Source organism: Drosophila takahashii, chromosome 3R (genome assembly GCF_030179915.1).
Source record: "Drosophila takahashii strain IR98-3 E-12201 chromosome 3R, DtakHiC1v2, whole genome shotgun sequence".
Classification (NCBI taxonomy): Eukaryota; Metazoa; Arthropoda; class Insecta; order Diptera; family Drosophilidae; genus Drosophila; species Drosophila takahashii.
The window spans coordinates 40,214,038-40,241,751 of NC_091681.1; the positions used below are offsets into that span (position 1 = coordinate 40,214,038).

Below are 27,714 nucleotides of genomic sequence, written 5' to 3' on the forward strand. Positions count from 1 at the left end.
AACTTAGTTTCCAAATCATTTGATCGGGGATAGATAATTTTTTTTTTAAGCAGTTCGCCTTTAAAATATTTTATAACCATTTCTAATGATTTTTTTTATGCCTATATGATTTATGTGATATTTTTTTTAAGTGCCGACAAAAGATGGCACAGCGTGCATGGAAAAGCTGCCGTTGAATGGAAAATTGCTGCGACACGTTTTCGCCTGGGTCCGCTGAGATAGTATGAGGATAGTATGGGGATGGGATCTGTGACCGGTCTGAGTCGGCGGTGGTCTGGTGTCGATGACTGTGTGTCCATGTCTGGGCCCCTCGTTTGTTTTCCGCAAAAAAAGACACATTCGTAGTTGGATGCAGAATCCAACTTTAGCCTTTGGGTGCTAACCGTTCAGTTGGCTTATGCAAAAATCCACATCCTCAGCTGTTCCGCGATGAGGCAATAGATGCCAGACAGTCTGACCAGTTGATCCACTCGCCATGTGGTCATCTAGGTGTCTTGGAGTAACGGTGGTTCCATTCTCGACGGCGGGGTAAAAGTAAAAGTTCAAATGCTCAGCCAGCGGGGGAGGAATGGTAATCAGTGACCACAGATCGATGGGGCAGCTGGCTATTTTGGCCATCTTAATTATGCCACGATTTCGCACGGTCAACTCATCTGCTTTCTGGCCATGGAGATGGAGATGTGCCCCATTGCGCGCATTTTGCCATTTTGTTTTTCTGTTTTTTTTTTGGCAAGAGCGCGTAAAGTGGCAAAGCTGAAAATATAAATGGTTTTACGAGAGGGTCTAAATGAGTTAATTAGGTTTTGCTGTCGAGAGGTCTTAACCAACACGAGTTGGCCATGGCAAAGCCAATGAAGATATCAGGGAGGGGGTAATATGTAGGTGTATGGATACATTAGTACAACATGAACCAAGTTAACTTGCAGATTTTTGGTTTACTTGAGTTATTAAGGTTGCTACAAGACTTTTTAAACGAGGTAACCTTTATATGTAGGAAGCGCTTGAGAACTGGTTTGATTCTTTTCCATTTAGAACCAATTACAGGGAAAAAATTTAAAACTAACTGAAAGTTTTAAATGTACGTGGAGATAGATATTTATTTAAATATATGTAAAGAAATATTTAAAAATTGGGTTTAAAATAGCATGATATCGAAAAATACAAAATTTCACCTAAATAGTGAAAAAATTTAATTTCTTTATTAGATTTATTTTAAGATTAAAAATTCAGACATTTAGTAAAATATTACGCCATTTTAATAGGACTTATATTTTACTAAGGATATAATATAATAAATATAGTTTAAAGCTCACTTTGTGCCCATGTGTTTACATTTAAGAACCCCTAATCTAAAGCTCGTTATGGATATGCTTGGAGATATACACGTTCAGATCCTGAGGCAGTTTGCACTGATCCAACTCCTTGGCTAGGGCAAAGTACCTCCACCTAAGAATGTGGGCCACTTCCTTGGGCTGTCGATTTCTTGTAAATACTCCCTTTTTGTTTCCGCCCACGCGGGTTATAGCTGAAATAGAATACTCAGTTTTCTGAAAACTGAAATTCGAAAAAGGTTAGGAAAACTCACTCTGCGCCGTCCGGAAATCGGCAAAGTTCCACACGAACTCTCCAATGAACCACTTCCGCTGACGAAGCTCGTCGAAGGCCTTAAAGTGCCGGGAGAACAGCTCCACCTGGTATTCCTCCGACCAAATGAAGGCAGGAAGCTTTAAGGAGTTATTAGCAATCGAAGGAACTTATAGTCTGAATTCTCACCGAGTGCATGCCCTCCATGGTGTCGCCTCCGTACTCGAACTGGATGACTGGCTTCTGGAACTTGTCCCGCCAACTCTGTGCCTCCGCCGTCAGCAGGTTGACAATCATGTCTGTGCGTCCCGAGTTCTGATACCAGGAGTTGTAGCGATTGAAGCCCACGATGTCCAGAAACTGGGCCAAATGGCAGGTGGAGGGACTTGCATTGATGGCCGCCGTCAGAGGACGTCCGTGGGCAATGCTCCTGGTGTAGTTCACCAGGGATCTTAGCAAGGGTAAAACGAATCCCCCAATTAGCTCATATTTATACACTCTACTTTATACCCACTCGAAGTATTTCAGGGCTCCCTGCTTGCTCGATCTCGGCTCATTGGCCACCGACCAGGCCACCACGCTGGGATGGTTCCTGTCCCTGTGGATCAGTTGCTCCAGCGATGCCATGTGCTGCTCCAGCAGCTGCGGCTCAAAGATGTCAATGTTGACGGCCGGACACTCGTCGATGATCATAATGCCATGCTGATCGGCAAACTGCATGGACTCCTCGGAGTAGGGATAGTGCGAGGTGCGGTAGGCGTTGGCTCCAATCCACTTCAGAAGGTTAAAGTCGCGAGCCAGGAGGGCGTTGTCCAATCCCTTGCCCCTTATCTAAAACAGGAATACTGAAATTGGTCAGTGATTACACAAAAATAAAAAATTGATATGAAATAGGGTCAATTCTACCTAATCTCATATCAAAATGATATGTATAACTTGATCTTTTAACAAGTTAATATGATCTTCATATCAAAATGATATGAATAACTTGATCTTTAAATAAGTTAATATCATCTTTTAATAAGTGAGTATGAAATAGGGTCAATTTTTCCTCATTTCATATCAAAATGACATGAATAACTTGATCTTTTAACAATATAAAATTGACCAGCTCATATCAATCTGATCTTTTGTTAATTCTTTTTTCTGTGTAGGGACCGAGGTATACAAAACCCACATCGGAATCCTCGTGGCGTCCAAATCCCCGCAGATAGAGGGGTTTCCCATTGAGCAGCAGACTATCGTTGCTCCAACTTAGACTGCGTATGCCTACTGGTAAGTGGTATACATCCTGCAGAGAATGCTCTTCCTCACCAGCGATAAGCTCAAATCGGAGTTCGTACAGGTAACCTGGGTCGGGATGCATCAGGTAGGGCCACCAGGGATTGGCCTTGGGCACTAAAAGTGTTCCATGGTAGACTGCCTTGTTGATCTGCTGGGCAGCCACCTGACCATCTCGGTCCCTTAGCTCCACTAGGAGCTGGGTAGGCTGACCCTCCTCCCTACCATTCAACCACAGGCGGTAGTCAATGCGACCCAATCCCTCAGCAGTTAGTTGGGTGGTCACCTCCACGTCGCTGATGTGGAGCAGCGGGGTGGTGTACAAGTGAACGCTCCTGTGGATTCCGGCGTAGTTGAAGAAGTCAAAGGTGTAACTCTGGACGGGCACAGTGCCCGCATCCGTGGCCACCTCATTCACAGAACCCTGGGGAATGGTGCGGTTGCCCAGGCGATTGTCGCACATCACAGTGATCCTGTTCTCCTTGCCAAAAGTGAGCAATCCTGAAATCTCCGCCTCGAAGGGCAGGTGGCCAATGGAGTGACTGGTGGCGTTTCTTCCGTTAATCCAAACCTCGGCAAAGTAGTGGACGCTACTGAAACGCAGCCAGGTGCGTTGGTTCCCCTGCCAGGAACTAGGAACAAAGAAGGTTCGCTCATACCAGACGGTTCCCACGTGATCCCGTAAGTTATCCGTGGTGATGTCGTTATATGAGGCGGGCACAGGCATGGGAATCACCTCCTTTCCCGTTTTTCTAAGGCTTTCCGCAAACCACTTCTCATTGATTCCCTGGAGGGGATCAGCCGGGTCACTTCTCACCAGACGCCACATTCCATCCAGGCTTCGCACTTCGCGGGTCTCCGATTCCCTGGGATACAATAGTCCCCTGGTGGGTGTGGGTCTTTTCACCCCATCATACTCAAACAAAGGGAATTCCTTCGCTTCTTCGGGGAATCCCTCTATCCCGTCTTGGGTGGCGACTCCTTGGAGCTGGAGAGAGATCAACACCAGAAAGGAGGTGGGAGTCCAAAGCCATCTCATCGGGAATAGGGATTCGGGTTAGGTGCCTCCTAAAACAAATTGTTTTGGTACTGACTAATTACAATTTAACGACTATTTATATGCCAATTGGATTCGCTCTTCTTCTTCGCCCGGCTTCTGATAAGAACAGTTGCAGTGTGACCATTTATTATATATTAATAATCAAATTTTAGTATTAGTCTTTCTTTTTAAAATTAAAATAATAATAAGAATAATATAATAATAACAATAATAAAATATAATAACAAATAATAATAATCGATTTTTTCCATCTCAGTGTTAGGGGCATTCCTACTAGACTCTAAGGTGGAGTAAAATGGTAACACTGTCCAAAGGTTCAAACTAGAGGTGAGAGCGTACCTAAAATATGATTTAATTCAAAAAGTACCTTCGGAAAAGTAAAACATAAAAGTGGGTTAAAAATAAATCTACAACTGCAGTTTTATATTCCTAAACTGATTTATAAAATTAAGACAAAACCAAATTAGATTAAATATATATCAAATGAATGGAGTGCTTTAAAGTATATTTTTTTTTTAACACTTTTTCCATTTTATAATTGCTGTGCTCGTGACGTGTTTATAAAAGTTGTGGTCGTGCGTGTCGGTTTCGTGCTCTCAAAATATATCGCCTCGCTCGTGCTGGAAAAGAGAAGCACGCGCTCATCCCTGGAAGTTCGTACTACGTGTAAATTGGTTAAAAATAAAAAATATTAAAACGCCCTGATAGAGCCACCCCTCCCATTCCAGACTGGCAAATCTCGATGGCAAGGCAAACAACTTCGTTCGGCTAACAAAACCCGGCTAAATTCCAGCGTCACCGAGACAAAAGAGGACATTTTCGGTTTGCGAGCGACAGATTCCGATTCCGAATCCAAATCCGATTCCCCGAGCGACTGCCTTTTATGTGAGTGGGGGGCAGGCAGCGATCCCGGCCACAATTAACATATTCCTGGAGTCCATCAGCCAGCTGGCGGCCCTGGCGACCTCGAGCGGCATCATGCAGCTGCTCCTGTCCTCCGTTTGCATGGCCCTGACCAGCGCGGTGATCGGGAATGCCTACTACCAGAAGCAGCAGTTCTACCCGGCGGTGGTGTACATCACCAAGTCGAACGCCTCCATGGCGGTGGGTTATCTGAATATCCCCTAATCATGCCCAGACTAAAACTTGTCTTTCCAGGTCATCTACATACAGTTCTTTGTGATTGTCTTCATGTTTGGCAAGCTGCTCCGCAAGGTGAGTGATCTTTTGAGTTCTCCCTGCAAACCTAGTTACCTTAATCCCCTCCAGATCTTCCTCGGCACGCTCCGCGCCGCCGAGTTCGAGCACCTGCTGGAGCGCTTCTGGTACGCCCTCACGGAGACCTGCTTGGCCTTCACCGTGTTCCGGGATGACTTCAATCCGCGCTTCGTGGCCCTGTTCACAGTGCTGCTGTTCCTCAAATCATTCCATTGGCTGGCCGAGGAGCGGGTGGACTTCGTAAGCTAGAGGACCCTTTTATTAAGATGTGTCTACTATAACTGTAATCCCCTCCAGATGGAGCGCTCGCCCGTGCTCGGCTGGCTGTTCCACATTCGCGTGGGCAGCCTGCTCACCATGCTGGGCATCCTGGACTACGTGCTGCTGATCCACGCCTACAACTCCACCCTGGTGCGCGGGCCCACCGTGCAGCTGGTCTTCGGCTTCGAGTACGCCATCCTGCTCACCGTCATCGCCAGCACGGCCATCAAGTACGTGCTGCATGCCGCCGAGATGCGCACGGACACGCCGTGGGAGAACAAGGCGGTGTTCCTTCTCTACACGGAGCTGGTCATCGGGCTCATCAAGGTGGTGCTCTACATCCTGTTCGTGGTGATCATGGCCAAGATCTACGCGCTGCCCATGTTCGTGTTCCGGCCCATGTTCTTCACCATCCGCAACTTCCGCAAGGCGCTGAACGACGTCATTATGTCGCGGCGGGCCATCCGCAACATGAACACCCTCTATCCGGACGCCACGCCCGAGGAGCTGCGCCAGTCGGACAACATCTGCATCATCTGCCGCGAGGACATGGTCAACCACTCGAAGAAGCTGCCCTGCGGCCACATCTTCCACACCACCTGCCTGCGCTCGTGGTTCCAGCGCCAGCAGACGTGTCCCACCTGCCGCCTGAACATCCTGCGCACGCCGGCCGTCAATTCCACAGCGATGCCGCGTGCAGGAGAGGAGGCAGCCGGGGCAGCTGCTGGCGGGAATGCTGCGGCTCCAGCTGCAGCACCGGCTGGTGGAGTTCCTCCTGCTGCTCCTGCTGCTGGAGGCGATGCCAATGGGCCCCTGCCCGCAGGTCAGCCGCCCAGCTTCGCGGATCTCTTCGGCGATGCCGGTGAGTTTTTAATTTGAATGGCAGTAAAAATATTCTAAACCTTACTTTTCAGCTGGCCTGCCCAATGGATTGCCCAACCTGGCTGGCCTCTCGATGCCTCCGCCGCCCGTAATGCCCATGCTCTCGCCCTTCATGATGCCTCCGCAGTTTGGCTGCTTCTCGCCGCTGCCGCCGCCGCCGATTCCACTGGACCTGACCAAGTTTACGGACGAGGAGCTGCGCGCCATGGAGGGTCACCAGCGGGAGCAGATCGAGCAGCGCCTGAAGGTGGGATTGTGCTATTCCCTGAGATCTGTAGTCACTTAACTAAACTCCTTATAGCTTCTACAAAACATAAACCTCATGCTGGATTCGGCGGGGATTATGATGTCCCAGTACCAAAGTCTGGCCAGCCGCTTGCAGCTCACTGCAGTGCCGCCAGCCGGAGCTAATCCTCCCAGTGCAGATGCCGCTGCAGGGTCGTACGACAAGCCCAGCACCTCGGCCTCGGCCATGGCCCAGCTAGAGGCTCACCAGGTGACGCCCACGACTGCAGCGAATCCTCAGCTGCCCGCAGAAAAGGTGACCATTGAGGATCTGGGCGCGGACGCCGACGAGGACGACGTGCCATCGACGGCCACGGAGGCGGTGAGCCTGCCCAGCTCCGACGCCGACTTCGAGGAGAACTCCTCGGAGCTGGGCGAGCTGAGGAAGCGGCGCTTGAAGTTCCTCGAGGAGCGCAACAAGTTCTCAAGCGAACGCACGTCGGCGGAATAAACACTGAAGTCTTCACTCCCGAAAAGAAAGGCAGCGAAACCTCATCCCTCATCCCACTAGAAAACATAAACAGAACGTGCTTGCGTTAATCACATTTTCTATTCTCTTTGCTGGTACTGATTTTGTTTATACTCCGCTCCTCATCCGCTGTTCCTGACTCCCTGACTTCTCCTTTCTACGGCTTGCGATATGGGAATATTACGATGATGACGACAAAGACGACTACGATGCCCCCGAAATTCACACACCGAAGCATAAAACGAAGGATCTGAGTGTGAACCAAGTGGCGGCATCCAAATCCAATATGTAGCAATGCGTATTGTGTAAAAACTATTTTAGAGATGGGAAACTGATGATTTGTATTTAATATTACTATATGTGTATAATTAATGTGAAATATAATTAAAAACGAAGAGAACGATGAGTGGATTAGGGCTAAACGACAAGTACACTAAATGGCCTGTTTCGATTTTCAGCTTCACAGAATTCGTTTGATTTAAAGTACATGAAAATCTAAACAAGCCAAGATCTAAACTACGCACTAAGTGTAAATAAATTAAGCGACGCGTACACTACACATAGATAACAACAGTCGATCGTCTGGCGCCGCGGGCGTGGAAGATTTGCATCTGCACGTCGCCGCATCAAATCCTCGACTCCAGCTCCCGGAACTCGCCCGGATCCGTGAAGCGCACGGTCAGGATGTAGAAGAGCGTGGGAAAGGGCACGAGGCACATGAAGGCGTAGTGGTAATTCAGGGAGGTGATCCCATAGGCCAGCAGCATCCAGTGGACAGCTGTAAAAGAAAGCTGGTAAGAGATTCTACATAGAAAATATAATTTTTCCAACCTATAATGACCACGTTCTTGAGCTCCCACACCGAGGAGTGAACCAGAGCCTTCAGAGTTTGGTCCAGTTTGAGGGAATAGTGGATGGCATTGGCCACCATGGAAATGGCCACGCTCAGGTAGGGAAAGGAGTAGTCTGCAAGGGGACAGCATTTAATAGAAATAGAAATTTCAAAGCTAGCTAACTACTAGAGCACTGCGAAAATCATTCAATTTTTGTTTTATCATCATAATTTCTGATTTGTTTATCTTAATTCTATTTGAAATATATTTAATGTTTTTCTAATTCATTTCGAATTAAATAAATGAATGAATGAATAATTTTTATGATTTTTTTTAATTTGCCAGATTTTGTTTGTGCTTTCTTTTAAAAACAAAAAATGTTAACGGCATAGTAAATAAAATTCAGGCAGATTTAATCACAAAATTAAATTGAATTATTTCGGAATTCATGCAATTCATTCATTCTATTCTATTAAACTATTAAAAAATTCTAATTAATTCATTCATATAAAACAAAAAATTTAAAATAATTCATAGAATTCATGCAGGGCTCTACTAACTACTCACATATCAAACCACATCCCAGAGCGTGGATAAAGGTCAGGAGGGGCAGGAAGTAGAGGGCCGAGTAAATGGGCGCCTTGCTCCTGCCCCCCACATCCATCACCTTGCTCACCAGCGGCCGGATGAGAAACATGTTGACCAGGCACAGAAAGTAGAAGACCAGCACGATGGTCTGCAGCGGATAGACCGCCTCCTGGGTGCAGTAGACCCGGGCCTCGTAGTTGGGACTGGGATTGTAGAACAGCGTGTACCAGTCGGTCAGCTTCCGCACGTCGCAGGCGTACAGGCGCAGCTCCCACATGGGCTCCATGAACAGGGTGGCCAGGACGGCGGACAGGGCCACCTCCACGAAGGCGCTGGCCGTCAGGATGAGCTGCTTGCGGGAGAACTTGCGGTCCTTGGCGTCCATGTCGATAAAGAAGCAGTGCATCATGAGCGGCAGCAGGGTCATGAAGCCCAGGTAGAGCCAGGAGTACGTGGTCAGTTCGTCGCGGCACGGGGAGCAGGCGTAGGCCTCGTTCACCTGGATAAGTGGGTGGATTCAAGAGGCTGTAACCAGGTGGCAGATGTCAGCGACGCTACTCACCCGAGATCCTCGGGGACAGACCCCGCAGCTGCTCCAGGTGTCGTTCCCCAGAGGCGATCGCCCGCAGTAGGCACCTGGGCAGCGTTCCAACGCGTCATACATTTCTATTTTATTATTATTCGAGTACCGAGGCCATTATAGTACAGGTGAGAAACAGTGTTGCCAGATCAAAATTCAGCTTTCCCCCTAAAAAATCTCAAGCAGTCCATATTTGCCCCTAAATTCAAAAAATCAGGTAATTTCGAACATGTGCAATAAATTTGAAATATCTCAATATGACTTTGTAGAAATGTTAAGATTCGAAAAATCTGTGTCCTTTTTTTTATAGTTTTGAAATGTTTTAGGAAGTCACAATATTTAGTGTTTTTGCAAAGAAATATAAGACTTTCGGAAAAAAAAACCCTCAGCTTTACCCCTTTCTCCCTTCTAAAATTTCCGCGAAAAACGCCTAAGTCTAGGGGTAAAAGTGTTCTGTGTGTTTTTTAAAATTGTTTAGAAACATCGATGTTTTTGTCACATTACCAATATAATAATTGCTAAAATTTTCTATATAGTTTTTAAGTAAAAAATTTTAACAATTAACATTAAGGAATACCAAAAATATAAATCAATAAAAATACAAAATAAAAAGCCCCCTAATTGAAACCAGTTCGATAGGCGCCGCCCCGCAACAGTCTGGCAACCCTAGAAAAAAGCACCAGATGAACCGCGCGAACCGGTTCAGTTCAAAACTAGTTCGCCCGAACTGCACAACCCTAGCAAAAGAAACTAAAATATAATTAATTTAACGCGAATTACGAAGCGAGCGGACAGGAAAGACGCCGTGGCAGCCTCACCCCGCCGCCCCCGCAGGAAACGCAGCCTTTCGACGTCGGCCAGGCAGGTAAAATCGCAATTGCAATCGGGCCGCAGAACAACAGCAACGGCAGACGCCATTTTGTCTATTGGCCGGCTGATTTGTAAGCTCAAAATTCGCGAAATAGCGAAATAGTTACCGCGACTAGTTTCGAGTGCGCAGCCAATTTGGGGCTCCCCAATTTTCCAGGGCGAACGGAAAGCGGAAGGAAAAGCGATCGCCTTTTGGGGCTGCGAAAAGTGCTCGTTCGACTTGGTTTGCAAAAAATAAATGTACGTGCGTGTGAGCGAGTGTGCGTGCGTGCGCGTGTGTGTGTGAGAGGGGCCAGTGAAAAACAGTGAAAAATAATAAAAAGCCGCACTGGCTGCCGTCCTTGGGTGACTTCCGTTACTCTCCCACAACTCTGGAGGAGATTGGAAGAAAGTGAGAGATTTCCCGCCCCACAGCCCCCCAACCCCCCGCCGCCACACCCTTTAAATCGCGTTCGATTCTGCATCGTTTTCGGGGCTGCAGCTTAAAGTCTTTATGCGTAGTTATTTTCAGCACCCAACCCCACCACCCCTTTTCCGCCCACTTGCTCCACCCACCGACCGACATTCCGCCTAAGGATGTTGCCGGGCGGAGGAGAGAGGGAGAGAGAGCGAGTGGGAAAATCCGTAGACTTGGACGTGATGTAATTTTCGGCAGCAGAAATGTTCTTTGTTTGCCCAAAAAAAAATAACAATAAATAAATAAGAATGAAGAGTGCGGCGTGAAACAAAAACAACATTAAATTAAATTCACTCACATACGCAAGAGAAGGAGAGGGAGTGGTGGAGTGGTGTGGGTGAGCGGTGGTGAGAGCGTAATTTGTGTGCTTTTGGAGCATTATTTGGCGCTTGCTGCCCCCGTCTATTAAATAATATTGATTTTTCATATTCCAACCCAGCGCTCTCTCACACACACAGTGACACTCTAACTCTTGTGTGTGAGTGTGCCTCTTTCGGTCTCTCCTTTAGCGCCTGTATTTATCCGCCTCTCTCTCTCTCTGCTTCTTTCTTCGTTCTTCGTTGCAGTTTATAGATTTTTGCAAACTGTGGCCGCTGACCAGGAATATGTAAACGCAACGCAGGAGGAGCCACTTCTCACTGAGGACAGGAAAAAGGACAATAGGAGCGCTGATCCTCTCGAGAAACAGCGAGCTGGACAAGGAGTAGTCTGATACCTCACAACTGCCATAGGAACCCAGCCAAAAACCGAAAGCCGCCCAGTAGGATTAGCCAGGCCCACAGATCTAGATCGACCGCTTCCGGTGCTGGAGAGGATTCCCATCCGACACCATGACGTTCGACACGCGGCGGGGCACCACGGCCACCAGCAGTAGCAGCACCACCACCACCACCACAACGAGTCCGGCGCAGAGTGCGGGATCGGGAACGGCGACAGTGACCACCTCGAGTTTGCCAGGAGGAGGGGGTTCGAGTAACCTAGACAGCCAGGAGCAACAGCCGGCGGTCAGCAGTCAGAGCTCCGATGACGTAGCCGCCTCCTCGTCGGCGGGCAGCGTGGAAAGCACCGTCACACTAGTGTAAGTGGGAGTGGCGCCGTGGATTCGGATTCGCATGACTCCGCCCAATTATCCCGGTTTTAGTGCGTAGTTTATTGCACTTAATTAGCCAGTGGAAAGTAGCACCACTAGAAAAGAACCCCGTGTGTTTACTTTTGCGCAGTTTCCTCCTCCACCTGCATTCTTTGTTTGCTTAGTAATGGACTCATTAAAATATGCTCCAGCTGATTTTGGACTGCCTAATTCGAGTGGTGGCGTCACCAGTTCCCCAGTTCCATTACAATCCAATCCAGAAACGTGATAGTGTTTATCTATCGCTCAATAGATGATGCACTGGGTACCTTTCCAGTTGTTGTCCCAATGAATCCACTACATTGGTATTAATGTATTTACCCTACGCGGCTATTATTGTCTCATTTTGGAATACCCGTGCAAGCTTTATCTTATCGCCTGTCCATCATGATTAGCTGACACTGAAAAAGCCCCCAAAAATTCAAAATTATACGGTCCGTTCTTGAAATCACTTTCTCAGAAATTACATATTTTTTCAACTAGAAAATTAATAGATTTCTGACCTTTAATCTTATTACAAAAGCTCAAATGTTATGTTTTATATTGCTACTAATTATACTTGCTAATATTTAAAGTAATTTATTTAATTAGCACCTGCCCATCATGATTAGCTGACACTGAAAAGGTCCCCAAAAATTCAAATTTATAGGGTCCGTTCTTGAAATCACTTTCTCTAAAATCACTTATTTTTTGTTCTAGAAAAATTAACAGATTTTTGACCTTTAATCTTATTACAAGAGCTCAAATGTTGTTACTAAATATACTTGCTAATATCTAAAGTAATTTATTTAATTCACACCTTTACAAAAATACAAAAATACGATATTCAACGCTTGGAACTCTACTAATTCAATTCCCTTTCCCCCACCAGGCCTCCAGAGAAGCTTATATCTTCGTTTCCCATTACGAAACTGAGATCGCTGACCCAGAAGATATCCAATCCTCGCTGGGTGGTGCCCGTGCTGCCCGAACAGGAGTTGGAGGTGCTTCTAAATGCCGCCATCGAACTGACCCAGGCTGGTAAGTCTCCGTAAATCCTCTACAAGAATCCCAAATACATCTACACCCCATTACAGGTGTGGATCATGATTGCGAGCCGTGCGTGGAGTTCTACCGCAACGGACTGAGCACATCGTTCGCCAAGATCCTCACCGACGAGGCCGTGAACTCGTGGAAGTACAACATCCACCACTGCATCCTGGTGTCCTGCGGCAAGCTGCTGCACCTCATCGCCATCCACATGCAGCGCGACAATCCCTACCTGCTGGACCTGCTGGCCATCGTCTTCGATCCGGAGAACAAGTTCAACACCTTCAACGCGGCCCGCCAGCCGGAGTGCTTCGCCACGGCGGACTGCATCTGGGGCCAGTTGGACAGCAACAAGATGTACGCCCGGCCGCCCGCGGAGCCCAAGAATGCGCGCGGCTGGCTGGTGGATCTCATCAACCGCTTCGGCCAGCTGGGCGGCTTTGACAATCTGCTGGAGCGGTTCAACAGCGGACTGGAGCTGCTGAAGCGGAACCAAAATAAGGGCAAGGCTGCCGAGAGTAGCGCCGAGGGAGGCGGCCAGGACAATCGTCTCACCCTCGCCCTCATCCACAGCCTCCTGCGGCCATTCGGCCAGTGCTACGAGCTGCTGACGCCCGCCACCATCGCCAAGTACTTCATGCCCACCTGGAACGTGGTGCTGGACCTCCTGGACAGCTTCACGGACGAGGAGCTGAAGCGCGAGGTGAAGCCCGAGGGGCGCAACGACTACATCAACGGGATCGTGAAGTCGGCCCGCTTCCTGGCCAGCCGACTCTCCGGCCAGGAGGAGCTGATCCGCGACCTGGAGATGTTTCGCCTGAAGATGATCCTGCGCCTGCTGCAGGTCTCCAGCTTCAATGGCAAGATGAATGCCCTGAATGAGATCAACAAGGTGCTCTCCTCGGTGGCCTACTACTCGCACCGATCCCAACCGCTGCCGCACTGCATGCCCGAGGACGAGATGGACTGGCTGACGGCGGAGCGCATGGCGCAGTGGATCAAGTCGTCGGACGTGCTGGGCATCGTGCTCAAGGATTCGCTGCACCAGCCGCAGTATGTGGAGAAGCTGGAGAAGATCATCCGCTTTCTCATTAAGGAGCAGGCACTGACGCTGGACGATCTGGATGCTGTTTGGCGGGCGCAGGCCGGCAAGCACGAGGCCATCGTGAAGAATGTGCACGATCTGCTGGCCAAACTGGCCTGGGATTTCACGCCCGAGCAGCTGGACCACCTCTTCGAGGCGTTTCAAGTGGGTTTTCTGTGATATAAAGTACAAAAGTGATCAGTTTTTAATTATCTAACATTTAATTGCAGGCCAGCATGACCACGGCGAATAAGAGGCAGCGCGAGAGGCTTTTGGAGCTGATACGCCGGCTGGCCGAGGACGACAAGAACGGAGTGATGGCCCAAAAGGTGCTGAAGCTCTTTTGGACCCTGGCCCACAGCCAGGAGGTGCCGCCGGAGGTTTTAGACCAAGCACTGGGCGCACATGTGAAGATCCTGGACTACAGCTGCTCGCAGGAGCGGGACGCACAGAAGACCATCTGGCTAGACAAGTGCGTCGGGGAGCTGAAGTCGGGCGACGGCTGGGTGCTGCCCGCCTTGCGCTTGATTCGCGACATCTGCTGTCTGTACGACACCACGCCGAATCATGCGCCGCGTACCCAGACGGGCACGAACCGGCAGCAGGTGATCGAGCGGCTGCAGAACGACTACTCGCTGGTCATCCTGGTGACCAACAGCCTGACTGCCTACATGGAGAGGGTGCGCCAGATGGTGACAGACACACCGGGATTAGAGCCAGCTGGAATCCTGATTGACGGGCGGTTTCCGCACCATGCGCAGATAGCGGAGCGCCTGGAGTTCCTCAAGTTCCTGCTGAAGGACGGACAGCTGTGGCTGTGCGCCGACCAGGCCAAGCAGATCTGGCACTGCCTGGCAGTGAGCGCCGTCTTTCCGGCGGATCGCGAGGAGTGCTTCCGGTGGTTCGGCAAGCTGATGGGCGAGGAGCCCGACCTGGACCCCGGCATCAACAAGGACTTCTTCGAGAACAACATCCTGCAGCTCGATCCGCACCTGCTCACCGAGAGCGGCATCAAGTGCTTCGAGCGCTTCTTCAAGGCGGTCAACTCCAAGGAGGACAAGCTGAAGGCGATCCACAGGGGCTACATTCTGGACAACGAGGATCTGATTGGCAAGGACTACCTGTGGCGGGTCATCACCACGGGGGGCGAGGAGATCGCCGGCAAGGCCATTGACCTGCTGAAGGAAGTGTCCACGGCGCTGGGTCCGCGGCTGCAGGAGAACATCGCCGAGTTCCACGAGATGTTCATAGGCGAGTGCTGCTCCCGCCTGCGCACCCACTACGGCAACATCGTCATCCTGGGCAAGACGCAGCTGCAGGAGGAGCTGGAGGCGCCCGACCAGTCGGACAACGCCAACGACGAGTCCAAGGACTCCAAGATGCGCTTCATCGAGGCCGAGAAGATGTGCCGCATCCTGAAGGTGCTGCAGGAGTACGTGAAGGAGTGCGACCGCTCGTTCAGCGGCGACCGCGTCCACCTGCCCCTCAGCCGGGTGACGCGCGGCAAGAACACCAGTCTGTACATCCGGTTCCAGAACCCCGGCCGCCCCATCGACGACCTGGAGATCGTGACGCACAGCAACGAGACCATGGCCGCCTTCAAGCGGAGTCTGCTAAAGCGGATCAAGGGCACCTCGACCACCAACATCAAGGTGGATCTCTTCTACACGAACGGCGAGATGATCGAGGTCTCCGACGAGATAAACCCGCTCTACCAGTACACCATCCGCGACAAGATGATCCTCACGGCGAAGCTCACGCCCGTGGGCACTGGCCTGGCCAGCAGTCCCGACTCCTCCAGCGACTCGAGCACCGGCTCCCCGCCGCGTCCCTGCCCCGACATGCAGCGCGTGGAGTCCGAGAGCACGCTGCCCGGCGTGATCATCTCGCAGAACTACCAGTACACCGAGTTCTTTCTGAAGCTCTACCAGCTGGGCAGCGACCTGGAGCACGGTCGTCTGCGGGACAGCGCCAAGGTGCTGCTGCACCTGCTGCCCTGCGACCGGCAGACGATGCGCCAGCTGCAGGTGATGTGCAAGGTGCCCAAGGCGGCCGTTTCGGGCGAGAAGAGCGCCAAGGAGGCGGAGGAGGAGAAACTCAACGCCACTGATCAGCCGGCGAGTGAGGTTGAGGAGGTAAGAATTAAATCAGCTATAAAAAGGGTTCGGAAAATAACGCACTCTGTAAAAAACTTGTGTTATTAACGTGTAAAATTTCACACACGGTATATTTGTGTTATTTACACGACGTGTTTTTTACACAACGTGCTTTTAACACAATGAGTTTTTGACATTAAAACGTCAAATATATATGTTGAACTGAAAAATTCACGTTTTTCTGTTGTTGAAAAAATGCATATATGCTTTGAAAGGGTTAAAAATAACAATTAAGATATCCTGAACCAATATTGATTTTTCATTTTCCCTTCGATTTGTTAATGTCCATAAAATGTAATTTTCATTTGTGTTAAAGGCACAGTGTGTAAAAAACACGTCGCATTAATAACACGTTGTGTAAGAAACGCAAGTGAGCTGTGTGTTACAATTATTTTTCACATCTTAACACTTTTATTTTTGCTCACACTGTAAACTACAATTTTTCATGTTTTTCACATGTGTGTTAATTTCCAAACCCTGCCTATGAACCGTTAATAAACCCTTCCTTTCAGGAGAACTGCACGCCGGAGCAGATCTTCCTGCACCCCACGCCCGCCCAAGTGCTCTACAATCTAAGTGTGCTGCACGGACTGCTGATTCCCGCGCTGGATCCCCTCGGGGAGGGAGCCCTGCTGGTGCAGTCCGCGTGGATGCACTCGGGCTGCGCCCACTTCGTGCTGGAGCTGCTGACCAAGAACAATTTTCTGCCCAGCGCCGACATGCACACGAAGCGCGCCTCCTTCCAGTGCGTCCTGCGGCTGGCGAAGCTGTTCCTCTACATCGTGGGCAGCGTCTTGTCGCGCGTCGGCGACGAGCCCATGATCTGCGACCTGGACAACGGCTCCCGCTCCCAGGTGGACATCCTGAAGCAGAACTTCTCGACGATGCCCAACAGCTCGCAGGGAACGCTGCGCGCGATATCCGCGAAGCTGGCCGTGATGCTGGCCCGCGAGATGCTCTCGGCCAGCCAGGAGGGCGACCGCTGCCGCACGCTCTTCAGCTCCACGCTGCAGTGGTCCTGCCCCGACATCTCCACCATCAAGGCGGTGGTGCAGCTGGCCTGGGCCTCGTCCTGCGGCAACCTGCAGGCGCTGGGCAGCAGCAGCGGCGACTTCGAGGACGAGGTGATCGTGCCCGACAGCCAGGACTTTAGCATGTGCAAGGAGGCGCTGGAGGTGCTCACCATCTCGTTCATTCTCAATCCAAGTGCCAACGAGGCGCTGACCAGCGACGCCAACTGGCCCAAGTTCATCACCTCCATTGTGCTGAAGAACCCGCTGCGCCACGTGCGACAGGTGGCCTCAGAGCAGCTGTTCCTGGCCTCCACCTACTGCGCCGGCGACCGGCGGCCGTTCGTCTACATGGTCAACCTGCTGGTGGGCGCGCTCAAGACGCTGGTTCCCCAGTACGAGGCCACCTGCGCCGAGTTCTTCTCGGTCCTGTGCCGCACTTTGTCCTACGGGTGCATCTACAACTGGCCGCTGCAGATCAGCGAGGGACTGCTGGGCGACGAGATCAAGTGGCTGCAACGCATACGCGAGAACGTCCGCGCCACCGGCGACACCCAGGTGCACGAGGAGCTCCTCGAGGGCCACCTCTGCCTGGCCAAGGAGCTGATGTTCTTCCTCGCCGCCGACTCGAAGGCGCAGCTCAACGAGCTCATCCACGAGCTGATCGACGACTTCCTCTTCACGGCCTCCCGCGAATTCCTGCATTTACGGCGGCACGGCAGCCTGCGGCAGGACACCGTTCCGCCGCCGGTCTGCCGCAGTCCGCACACCATCGCCGCTGCCTGCGATCTCCTTATTGCCTTGTGCCAGCTCTGTGTTCCTAATATGAAGCTACTCACCAACACACTGATCGACTTCGTCTGCACGGGTAAGTTGGTCAGAATATATGATATATATCATAGGTATACTTATTGTAAAGCTTTCCTCTCTTTCCAAAAACAGATACTGATCCGCTTCGCGAATGGGATTACCTGCCGCCTGTGGGCGCCAGGCCAACCAAAGGTTTCTGCGGACTGAAGAACGCCGGTGCCACCTGCTACATGAACTCGGTGCTGCAACAGCTCTACATGGTGCCGGCTGTGCGCGTGGGCATCCTGCGAGCCCACGGAGCGGCAACCACCGACGGCGAGGATTTCAGCGGCGATTCCGACTTGACGGGCGGCGGTCTTGGACCGGCCCTCTTCTCGGGACCCGCCTCTGCCCTAGTCACCTTCTCCTCCTCCTCGTCGTCGTCGTCGTCGGGTGCTGTCGAGGATGGGTCGCATGATGTGCGGAAGAACTACCACGTCGTGATCCTGAAGCACGTGCAGGCCATATTCGCCCACCTGGGCCACAGTGCGCTGCAGTTCTACGTGCCCCGTGGTCTCTGGACGCATTTCAAGTGGGTTTCTTGTTTTTCGATGCTTTCCCTTACTTATTTTTGATTCTTCAACAGGCTGCAGGGAGAGCCTGTGAACCTCCGCGAGCAACAAGACGCCGTAGAGTTCTTCATGTCCCTGTTCGAGAGCCTGGACGAGGGACTGAAGGCCCTCGGACAGCCGCAGCTGATGAACGCCACGCTGGGCGGCTCGTTCAGCGACCAGAAAATCTGCCAAGAGTGCCCCCATCGCTACTCCAAAGAGGAACCATTTAGTGTATTTAGTGTCGATATTAGGAATCATAGCTCATTAACCGAATCTCTGGAGCAGTACGTCAAGGGGGAGCTGCTCGAGGGAGCCGATGCATACCATTGTGATAAATGTGATAAAAAAGTAAGTAATATCTTGTGATATTTGTGATGTAAATATGTATAATCTTGTATAATTCTTGTGGCCAACAGGTAGTTACCGTTAAGCGGCTGTGCGTGAAGAAGCTGCCACCCGTGTTAGCCATACAACTGAAGCGCTTTGAATACGACTACGAGCGGGTCTGTGCGATTAAATTTAATGATTACTTTGAATTTCCGCGCATCCTGGATATGGAGCCCTACACCGGTGAGTTAAGATTCAATTAAGATTAGGGTTCGGAAAATAACGCACTGTAAATAACTTATTAACATGTTAAATGTTAATGTCTTGTTAATGTTAAAGTCTTAAGTTCAAAAAAAGTTATTGACATGTGTGTTAAAAATAGCCTACATATGTTAGAAACATAAATAACAGACATTTGTGTTATTTACACGACGTGTTTTTTACACAGCGTGTTTTTAACACAATGAGTTTTGGATGAGTTTCAGTGACAGCTCACAATATATGTATGTAAATAAATTGATTTTACACTTTTGTATTTGACACACATGTCAACAACTTTCTTCACACTGTAAAATACAATTTTTCATGTTTTTCACATGTGTGTCAAATTCCGAACCGTATTTTAGATCGATTCAAGGTAAATTCATTACAAAATGTATCCTCTTTTCAGTGTCTGGCCTAGCCAAGCTAGAGGGCGAGGTGGTGGAGGTGGGTGATAATTGTCAAACAAACGTTGAGACGACCAAGTACGAGCTAACCGGCATTGTGGTGCACAGCGGGCAAGCATCCGGTGGCCACTACTTCAGCTACATACTCTCCAAGTGAGTGCTACTCAAGTTCAACTTCCCCGCAGAGACTAATTTCAGTCAATCCCCTTTTAACACACACAGAAACCCAGCGAACGGCAAGTGCCAGTGGTACAAATTCGACGACGGCGAGGTCACCGAGTGCAAAATGCACGAGGACGAGGAGATGAAGGCGCAGTGCTTCGGCGGCGATTACATGGGCGAGATCTACGACAACAACCTCAAGCGCATGCAGTACCGCCGCCAGAAGCGCTGGTGGAACGCCTACATGCTGTTCTACACCCGCTGCGACCAGAGCCCCGTTCAGTATGAGCCCAGTGTGGAGCAGTTGTCGCTCACCGAGAGCCGCAACATGGTGCTGCCCCTGCCGAAGCCCATCGAGCGCAGCGTGCGGTGAGTGGGAGTAGTACTAATTAATTATATATACCTTATATCTCTGCTTTGCCATTTCAGGCATCAGAACATTCGGTTTCTGCACTCCCGCAGCATTTTCTCCGTGGAGTTTTTCAACTTTATCAAAAAGCTGGTCAGCTGCAATATCCCCTCCGCGAGGAGCGATAAGATCGTGAGTTGAAGTGATTAAGTCGTCTTATTTTCGGTATTTACAATGGTTTATATTCAGACTTCTGCCGCCGAGGAGCTCTCGCTGCTGGGCGTGCAATTGGCCTCGCAGTTCCTGTTCCACACCGGCTTCCGCACGAAGAAGTCTCTGCGCGGCCCAGTAATTGATTGGTAAGGGGATGAATATCTTCTAGTCAGGATCTGTATAACATAGTTCTTAATTTACAGGTACGACGCGCTCTCACATCACATACGTTCCTCGGCTTTGGTCCGCAAGTGGTTCGCCAACCATGCGCTCCTCTCGCCGCCGTCGCGCTTGGGCGAATACATCCTGATGGCGCCGTCGCCGGAGGTGCGGACCGTCTTCGTCAAGCTGGTGGTGTTCTTCTGCCACTTTGCCATCAACGACGAGCCACTGACTGGCTACGACGGAGCCAATCTCTGCGAGCAGGTGCTCATCAGCGTGCTGCGCCTGCTGAAGTCCGAGGCAGCCGACTATGGCAAGCACCTGCCCCACTACTTCAGCCTGTTCAGCATGTACGTGGGCCTGGGAACACGGGAGAAGCAGCAGCTGCTAAGGGTGAGCATTTGCATTCGTAATGATTACCAAACTAATCGATGGCCCATCGTTTCACAGCTCAATGTGCCGCTGCAGTTCATCCAGGTGGCCTTGGACGACGGCCCCGGTCCGGCCATCAAGTATCAGTATCCGGAGTTCAGCAAGCTGCACCAGGTGGTCTCGCACCTGATTCGCTGCAGCGATGTGAGCGAAAAGTGCCAGAGCTCCAACCAGAACGCCCGTCCACTGCCCAATCCGTTCAAGGATGCCACGGTGGCGCACGAGGAGCTGACCCCGCTGTCCACCGAGTGCATGGACCTGCTCTTTAATCGCACGGGGTAAGGATTTCCTTAAGGAGAAAATTATATAAAATATTTATATACTCTCTCCTTTTTTAGCTACATCAAGAAGGTCATTGAGGACACAAACGTGGGCGACGAGGGTCTCAAGCTGCTGCAGTACTGCAGCTGGGAGAACCCGCACTTCTCGCGCGCCGTGCTCACCGAGCTGCTGTGGCAGTGCGGCTTCGCCTACTGCCACGACATGCGACACCACACGGACCTGCTGCTGAACATCCTGCTGATCGACGACTCGTGGCAGCACCACCGCATCCACAACGCCCTCAACGGGGTGGCGGAGGAGCGCGAGGGCCTGCTGGAGACGATACAGCGGGCGAAGACGCACTACCAGAAGCGGGCGTACCAGATAATCAAGTGCCTAACGCAGCTGTTCCACAAGTCGCCGATTGCGCTGCAGATGCTCAACACGAATCCGACGATCAGCCGGCACTGGAGCATCGCCGTCGAGTGGCTGCAGGACGAGCTGGAGCGGCAGCGCGGCATCGGCTGCCAGTACAACTCGTACTCGTGGTCGCCGCCGGCGCAGAGCAACGACAACACCAACGGCTACATGCTGGAGCGGTCGCAGTCGGCCAAGAACACGTGGACCATGGCCTACGAGCTCTGCCCGGATGAGGTCAGCGAGAAAACGGTATAATATGGATAGCATTTAAGTAAAAAGAACAAAATTTTTCTAACTTGCGCTCTAATCGCAACAGGATGAGAACAACGAGTCTGATTTGGAGTCGAATCTGGACGAGAACAAGGCGGAGCAGGCAGTGCAGCCGGGAGGAGCGCAGGAGGGCACGGAGCAGGCGGCCGATAACAAGACGCCCACCACGAGCAGTCCGTCGACAGGAGCCTGGCCGGTGCGCGTGGATAGCAACGCCATTCCACGGCTCTCGCGCCAGCTCTTCGGGGCCTACACGTCGACTGGAGGAACAACTAGCGGCACCACCGCACCCACACCCGCCACCACAACGACGACGGCGGGCAGTGGGGCCAACAGCGAAACGGAGAGCAGTGCTCAGGAGACGACTGCCGGCGAGACGACCATCAGTGGTCTGACCAACAGCCTGGATCAAATGGAGATAACGGCCAAAAAGGTAACTGGGGCGGACGAGGAGGTCTAGGGACTCTGTAGAGTGTGTCCGTAGCCGAGGGATCCTGATCCTCCGAGACGCCTGCCAAGCAGCCCCCAGCAAACCAGTACACACAATAAACACATTTTACACTCCAACTCTAATCTGTATCTCTCTATCTGTCTCCTTAAAAACACGTGGCTATAGTTATAGAACTTTTTGACATGTCTGTCCGAATGTTTTTAGGCTTATATATGATATATCTGTACAAACAAGGGCTGTCCTCGCTTCGGTAACCGAAGTTAGCCCCTCCTTCATGTTTTCTTCTAACTCTTCTCTAAATATTTCTATTATCCTACACGATATCCTCGCGGTTTGCGGTTTCCCTGTTTGTTTCCTTTGTTGTTCACCCGAAATGTAACCACAGGGCTTGCGAAGTCGCTCCAAGGGAGGCAAGCTGCCGCCGGTGCTGTTCCACCATCACCAGTTGCCGTCGGAGCAGCAACTTAAGCTGAAGCAGCAGCACCAGCAACAGCAGCAGCAGCAACAACAGCAGCAGCAGCAACTACGTGGTGATATTAGCAAGAGTTCCTCAAGCCGCTTGATTTGATTTGCCGCCAAGTTAGTTAGAGTTGTTGTTTCGTTTTTGAGCCCAAAGCCTACGCCTTACTTTCTTTTTGTTGTGTTCACGATTTTTGTTCTCACGGTCCCGGCACAAACGAGATGTCCACCCGTTGGCCTTTCTTTTACTTTCCACTGCAAGCTTCTCACTCGCCCACACACAAGATCACGCACACCCACCTCACACAACATCAAAGGGTCTTATAAATATAAATATCAGGAATGCCAGTGATGAATTCGAAATATCAGCCAGTTCTTTCAAGTTTAAAAATATGAAATGTGACTTTTAATGATTTTTGATATTAATATTTATTTATATTGAAAAATTCCAATTAATGGAAGAAAAAAAAAATCGATATGCAATGGGGTCAGTTTTACCTTATTTCATATCAATTGAAAATCAATATGACTTATGTCAAATTTATGATTAAAACTTATCAACATGATAATTAATCATATCGTATAAAATACAAATGTAGTGTTTTTTGAACAAATAATGTAAAATAAGATAAATGTAATCTTTATTCATATCAAAATGATAATAATAACTTGATGCTGAATTAAGAATGACATCACTGTCGTGTAAATAAGCCAAATGCTTTAATTTGCCTAGCTACGACCCGATTGATATGTAAACCTCGAAGCAAGATTGCAATTACTGCTTAGCAGGCACGCAGATGTTGCCGTAGCACCCATAGCACTGGGAAATCCACCTGCCCACATCCACTAATCCAAATCTTACCGTTGCCCATTTTCGCAGAAGTGTCGCAGGGTGATAATAAGAAAGCTGGTGGAAAGTAAGGACGAGGAGGACGCGACGACTGCGACCACGACGGCCAGCACAGCGGAGGTCACAGCGTCGCCAGCGACAACAACAACTGCAACGGCAGCAACTGCAACACCTGCCACAACCACAACAGCAGCCACCACAGCGGGAACAGGATCGGGATCGGGCAGCGGAACGAGTGAACCCCCGACGAGGATAGAGAAAAACTTAATTTAAAACCAAGAGGAAACGAAAACAAACGAAAAGTTCTTTGCAATAAAATGTAATCGCAACCTAACAAGAGCAGCAAACTTACGATGAGCATCATCCATAGCGTTAAGCGAACCAAAAGCAGCCTGACAATGAGAACGGTGTGGACAGGTGTTTTACTAGTGGGGTTCCCGCCGTTGAAAACGAGACTTAATGGGTTAATATGCGCAGTAGGATCCGTAGATATTAACGAATGATGCTCGGAGATCGACAGTCAAAGATGAGGATGGTATGTACCAGCAGAGGTGTTTAGTAGCTATCGAACTTTATAATTACCTTAACAAATACACATATATACTATTTTTTTTGTTAATCCTTGAAAGGGATACATTTCATTTTCCCCTATTACAAATGTATCCCTTTTAACGTTTATAAAAGAAAATTAAAAACACTACACAACAAACGAACGCAAACAAAGAAACACACTCATAATATTACTAAGAAGCGTTAAGTTGCACGTTTACAGTACCATATAATTGTATTTATATAGTATATAAATGATGTATTACGTATTGAAGCCGAGCAACTTTAACTAATACTAACCGAATAAAAAAACAAAAATCAAAACGAAGAAAGCATATAAATACGATACTAGGGAAAAACTAATCTAAAACGAAACAAATCGGCTGAATGTAAGAATTAGGGCAAGAAACCAAATTGCATCTTCAGTACTCAGTACTCGCCTCTGAAAAACTGAAAACTGTTTCCATAATCATATTTCAAGCGCATGAACCAAGTTAATGGGATGCTAAATCAAAACAGTATAAACTCAAGAGCAGAATGGACTAGAGCAACACGAGCATAAAGAAAACTTGATTATGGTTATACTAAGTATATATATTTTAAACGATTAGTATTTTGTATTAAGTGAAATTTGTTAAACATTTATTAAATTATTATGTTTTAAGTTGCGAAATAAAAGCGAAATGTAAGCAAACTGCGCAATGTCATTGCCTTCTCTCAGTTTCCGTTTTCGTTTACGTTTCCGTTTTCCGTTTCACCGACAGCAACAAACTCAAAGTCAGAACTCATAAGCCGCTAAATTATGTACGGAACTCAATTTTAAATTATGTATTCACAAAGATATATCACATTTAGGAAATGTGTGTTCGAGAAACTGAATAAATCTTATACATCCATTAAAATTCAACAAAATGAAAACGAATATAACATTTTTTTAAAACCCTCACCGTTGGTAAGAAACTTGATTAACAGCTTTAAGACGTTTAATGCTCCATTATATGGACTTGATTACTTAGACTAGTAAATGCACTTGGTCATCCCTGAAGGCGGGTAATTAAAATATTTAGAATATTGTAAATAAATGCAACAAAATCCCTGGTACGCTGAGGAGTAACTCCCATTACTTGGCCTCCACCTCCTCGTCGACGAAAGTGATCACGGCCGATCCCTTGGCCACATTGTCGCCCTCGGCACCTCCGATCGACTTGATAGTGGCATCCTTGGGTGCCTTCAGTATGTGCTCCATTTTCATGGCTGTCAGGGAATAAATTATTGTAAAGATGTATAATATAACTTAGAATTTCTTACCAATTAGCACGGCCAAGCTGTCGCCCTTCTTGACCTGGTCTCCTGGCTTCACCAGAACCTTTTCCAAGACACCGGGCATGGGTGCCACCACGCGGGAGCCACCTGCTCCCAGTCCATCGACTTGGGCACTCAGAAACTTGGGCTGCACCAGCTCAAAGTCCAACTTGCCACCCTGCAAAAAGAAATCAATTCAATACAAATACTTTTCCAGTCCAGGAGAACTCAAAACATACTTCCAAGAACAAGCAAACAGTGGAACCATCAATATTGGCATTGTAGGTGGTGAGGTTGCTGTCGATATTGGCACGGATTTTCAAACGACCTCCGTCATCAACTCGCTCGGCCTTGATCACCTGCCAGTCGCCATTATCCACCTGAATTTGCACATCCTCGCCATCGAACTTGACGGCCACCGAGTAAACTGTAAGATTACTTAGTAATTAGTATTGATTCTAGAATTCTATCTATTTATGTATTTTTACCCTTCTCATTCGCCTTCAAGTTGTAGGTGCGGATCAAGGAGTAATTAAGGCGAGCGTTGGGCGTGGCGGCGAAAGGATCCTGCCCCTGGTTTCCGTTGCTAAAGGCTGCCTGTAGCTCATTGAAGACCAGCGCCAGTGCAGCCTGGCTCACCTGCTGCTCACTGATGACAATTGGCGGAAAGAGCGTGTCGAAGTGCTCGTCTATGAAACCGGTGTGCACATTGGCCAGCTGGAACTCCGGATGCGAGGCCAGATCGATGAGGAAGTTGATGTTCGTGTCCAGACCAGAGATCTGAGATGAGAGGAACAATAGAGATAAATTCGTACGGAGAGTAAATCCTATTAATACCCACATGATACTCTCCCAGCCGAGCAACCAGGGAGTTCAGCGCCTGCGCGCGGTTCTCGCCCCAAACGACCAGCTTGGCAATCATGGGATCGTAGTGCACAGACACCTCGTCGCCCTCGCGGACGCCCGTCTCCACGCGCACATCGGCGGATGGCTGGGGCGTGGACAAGTAGCGGAGGGGCCCTGCTCCGGGCAGGAAGCCACCGCGGGGATTCTCCGCGTAGATGCGCGCCTCGAAGGCGTGGCCTCGCCGACCAATCTCCGACTGCTTCAGCGGCAGGGGCTCGCCGGCGGCAATGCGGATCTGCCACTCGACCAGATCCGTGCCCGTGATCATCTCCGAAATGGGATGCTCCACCTGCAGGCGGGTGTTCATCTCCATGAAGTGGAAGGAGAGGTCCTCCTTGTCCAGGATGAACTCCACAGTGCCGGCGCCGACGTAGCCCACGGCCTTGGCAGCGCGCACGGCGGCCTCGCCCAGCTCGCGACGCAGCTCCTCGGATAAACCAGGCTGGAGAATATATCAAGGTACATTGGGATGATCTATATAATCTAAATAAGTTCGCTTACAGCTGGCGCCTCCTCGATGATCTTCTGGTGCCGCCGCTGCACGGAGCAGTCGCGCTCCCACAGGTAGACGGCATCGCCGTACTGATCCGCGAAGACCTGGACCTCCACGTGGCGCGGAGAGCGGACGTAGCGCTCTAGCAGCACGGAGCTGTCTCCGAAGGACTTTTGCGACTCGTTGCGGGCCGAGTTGAGGGCGCTGAGGAAGTCCTCCGGCTTCTCGGCGATCCGCATGCCCTTGCCGCCGCCGCCGCGAACGGCCTTGATCATCAGCGGAAAGCCAATCAGCTGGGCCTCGCGCTGCAGGCACTCATCCGACTGGTCCTCGCCGTGGTAGCCATTGATGATGGGCACTCCGGCGGCCGCCATGATGGCCTTGCTGGTGCTCTTGATGCCCATGTCGCGGATGGCGGAGCTGGGCGGGCCCATGAAGATGACGCCCTCGCGCTGGCACAGCTCGGCGAACTCCACGGACTCGGAGAGGAAGCCGTAGCCCGGGTGGATGGCCTGGGCCCCGGATCGCTTTGCGATCTCCAGGATGTGGGCGCCCCGCAGGTAGGAGGCCGAGGAGGCGGCCTCGCCCACGCGGTACGCCTCGTCCGCCAGCTGCGTGTGCAGACTCCGCTCGTCGGGATCGGAGAACACGGCCACGGTGCGAACGCCCAGCTTGCGGGCAGTGCGGATCACCCGGCAGGCGATCTCGCCGCGATTCGAGATCAGGATCTTGCTGATGGGCCGCACCTTGGGGTTTGGGGCCTCCGTGGCGAAGCACCTGCGGGAAAACAAAAACAAATTGGCAAGGTTTATGTAACAGGTCGTGGTATGATTAGAACCTTTTGATTCTAAGGGATTTTGGAGGCGGCTCCGATCTCGTTGCTCACCTGGCATTGGCGCCCAAGTTGCGCAGCAGTCTCGCGTACATTTCAACTGTGTTTAAATGCTGTAAAACTATTAAATATACAGTTTATTAGAGCAACTGTGCGAATGATCTTCTCTTATCACAGCTGGAAACACACACACGCGAACTGGGCATTAGAGATGGGAATTATTAAAAAACATTTTGGAAAATATTTAAGCTGATTTTTTTAAATTTTGTTTTTAATTATGAAAAGTTGTTTAAATCGGGTGTAGTTAATTTGATTCTTTTAAAAACAACCTTTTCTCTTAATTTGAATAAAAATAATTAACTTAGTAATTCCAAATAAATATGTGTATGTGAACTGTTTTTAATGAATTAACTATGAATATTTATTTAG

General features: G+C 49.8%; 5 protein-coding genes across 11 annotated transcripts; 2 read left to right on the top strand and 3 right to left on the bottom strand.

Moving 5' to 3' along the window:
- Window positions 1-1,253: 1,253 nt before the first annotated feature.
- betaGlu (beta glucuronidase) lies at window positions 1,254-3,949 on the bottom strand. Its single transcript, XM_044393400.2, has 5 exons — window positions 2,762-3,949; window positions 2,099-2,415; window positions 1,774-2,035; window positions 1,586-1,724; window positions 1,254-1,525 (listed from the first exon to the last, which is right to left on the bottom strand). Exons 1-5 carry the CDS (start codon window positions 3,902-3,904, stop codon window positions 1,350-1,352), a joined length of 2,037 nt encoding a protein of 678 aa, XP_044249335.2. The 5' UTR covers window positions 3,905-3,949; the 3' UTR covers window positions 1,254-1,349.
- Window positions 3,950-4,471: 522 nt separating this feature from the next.
- Window positions 4,472-7,446, top strand: sip3 (septin interacting protein 3). Of its 2 annotated transcripts, XM_070216386.1 has the most exons (7): window positions 4,472-4,591; window positions 4,654-5,029; window positions 5,084-5,140; window positions 5,195-5,383; window positions 5,441-6,266; window positions 6,319-6,533; window positions 6,588-7,446. In XM_070216386.1, exons 2-7 carry the CDS (start codon window positions 4,904-4,906, stop codon window positions 7,020-7,022), a joined length of 1,848 nt encoding a protein of 615 aa, XP_070072487.1. In that variant the 5' UTR covers window positions 4,472-4,591; window positions 4,654-4,903; the 3' UTR covers window positions 7,023-7,446. The 2 variants fall into 2 exon arrangements, with proteins under 2 accessions (XP_070072487.1, XP_017007770.2); XM_017152281.3 differs by having other exon boundaries at window positions 4,578-5,029.
- On the bottom strand, window positions 7,356-9,155 carry LOC108064665 (JNK1/MAPK8-associated membrane protein). The gene is made up of 4 exons (XM_017152283.3): window positions 9,024-9,155; window positions 8,441-8,960; window positions 7,872-8,006; window positions 7,356-7,818 (listed from the first exon to the last, which is right to left on the bottom strand). The coding sequence occupies exons 1-4, from the start codon at window positions 9,123-9,125 to the stop codon at window positions 7,667-7,669; spliced, it is 909 nt and encodes a 302-aa protein (XP_017007772.3). The 5' UTR covers window positions 9,126-9,155; the 3' UTR covers window positions 7,356-7,666.
- Window positions 9,034-25,698, top strand: faf (ubiquitin carboxyl-terminal hydrolase-like faf). Of its 6 annotated transcripts, none has more exons than XM_017152236.3 (19): window positions 9,723-9,906; window positions 10,935-11,446; window positions 12,369-12,517; window positions 12,574-13,775; window positions 13,841-15,745; window positions 16,279-17,644; window positions 17,719-18,157; window positions 18,212-18,527; window positions 18,596-18,749; window positions 19,177-19,327; window positions 19,397-19,705; window positions 19,766-19,877; window positions 19,935-20,044; window positions 20,102-20,453; window positions 20,511-20,770; window positions 20,831-21,422; window positions 21,490-21,876; window positions 22,280-22,473; window positions 23,234-23,349. In XM_017152236.3, exons 2-18 carry the CDS (start codon window positions 11,199-11,201, stop codon window positions 22,460-22,462), a joined length of 8,235 nt encoding a protein of 2,744 aa, XP_017007725.3. In that variant the 5' UTR covers window positions 9,723-9,906; window positions 10,935-11,198; the 3' UTR covers window positions 22,463-22,473; window positions 23,234-23,349. The 6 variants fall into 6 exon arrangements, 5 of the variants coding, with proteins under 5 accessions (XP_070072484.1, XP_017007725.3, XP_070072483.1 ...); XR_011418949.1 differs by lacking the exon at window positions 22,280-22,473 and adding an exon at window positions 25,563-25,698 and having other exon boundaries at window positions 9,725-9,906; window positions 23,234-23,738; XM_070216383.1 differs by lacking the exons at window positions 9,723-9,906; window positions 22,280-22,473 and adding an exon at window positions 9,034-9,169 and having other exon boundaries at window positions 23,234-24,446.
- Window positions 24,718-27,487, bottom strand: Mccc1 (Methylcrotonoyl-CoA carboxylase 1). The gene is made up of 7 exons (XM_017152237.3): window positions 27,340-27,487; window positions 26,462-27,230; window positions 25,896-26,402; window positions 25,543-25,834; window positions 25,294-25,481; window positions 25,061-25,232; window positions 24,718-25,006 (listed from the first exon to the last, which is right to left on the bottom strand). Exons 1-7 carry the CDS (start codon window positions 27,378-27,380, stop codon window positions 24,873-24,875), a joined length of 2,103 nt encoding a protein of 700 aa, XP_017007726.3. The 5' UTR covers window positions 27,381-27,487; the 3' UTR covers window positions 24,718-24,872.
- Window positions 27,488-27,714: the final 227 nt, after the last annotated feature.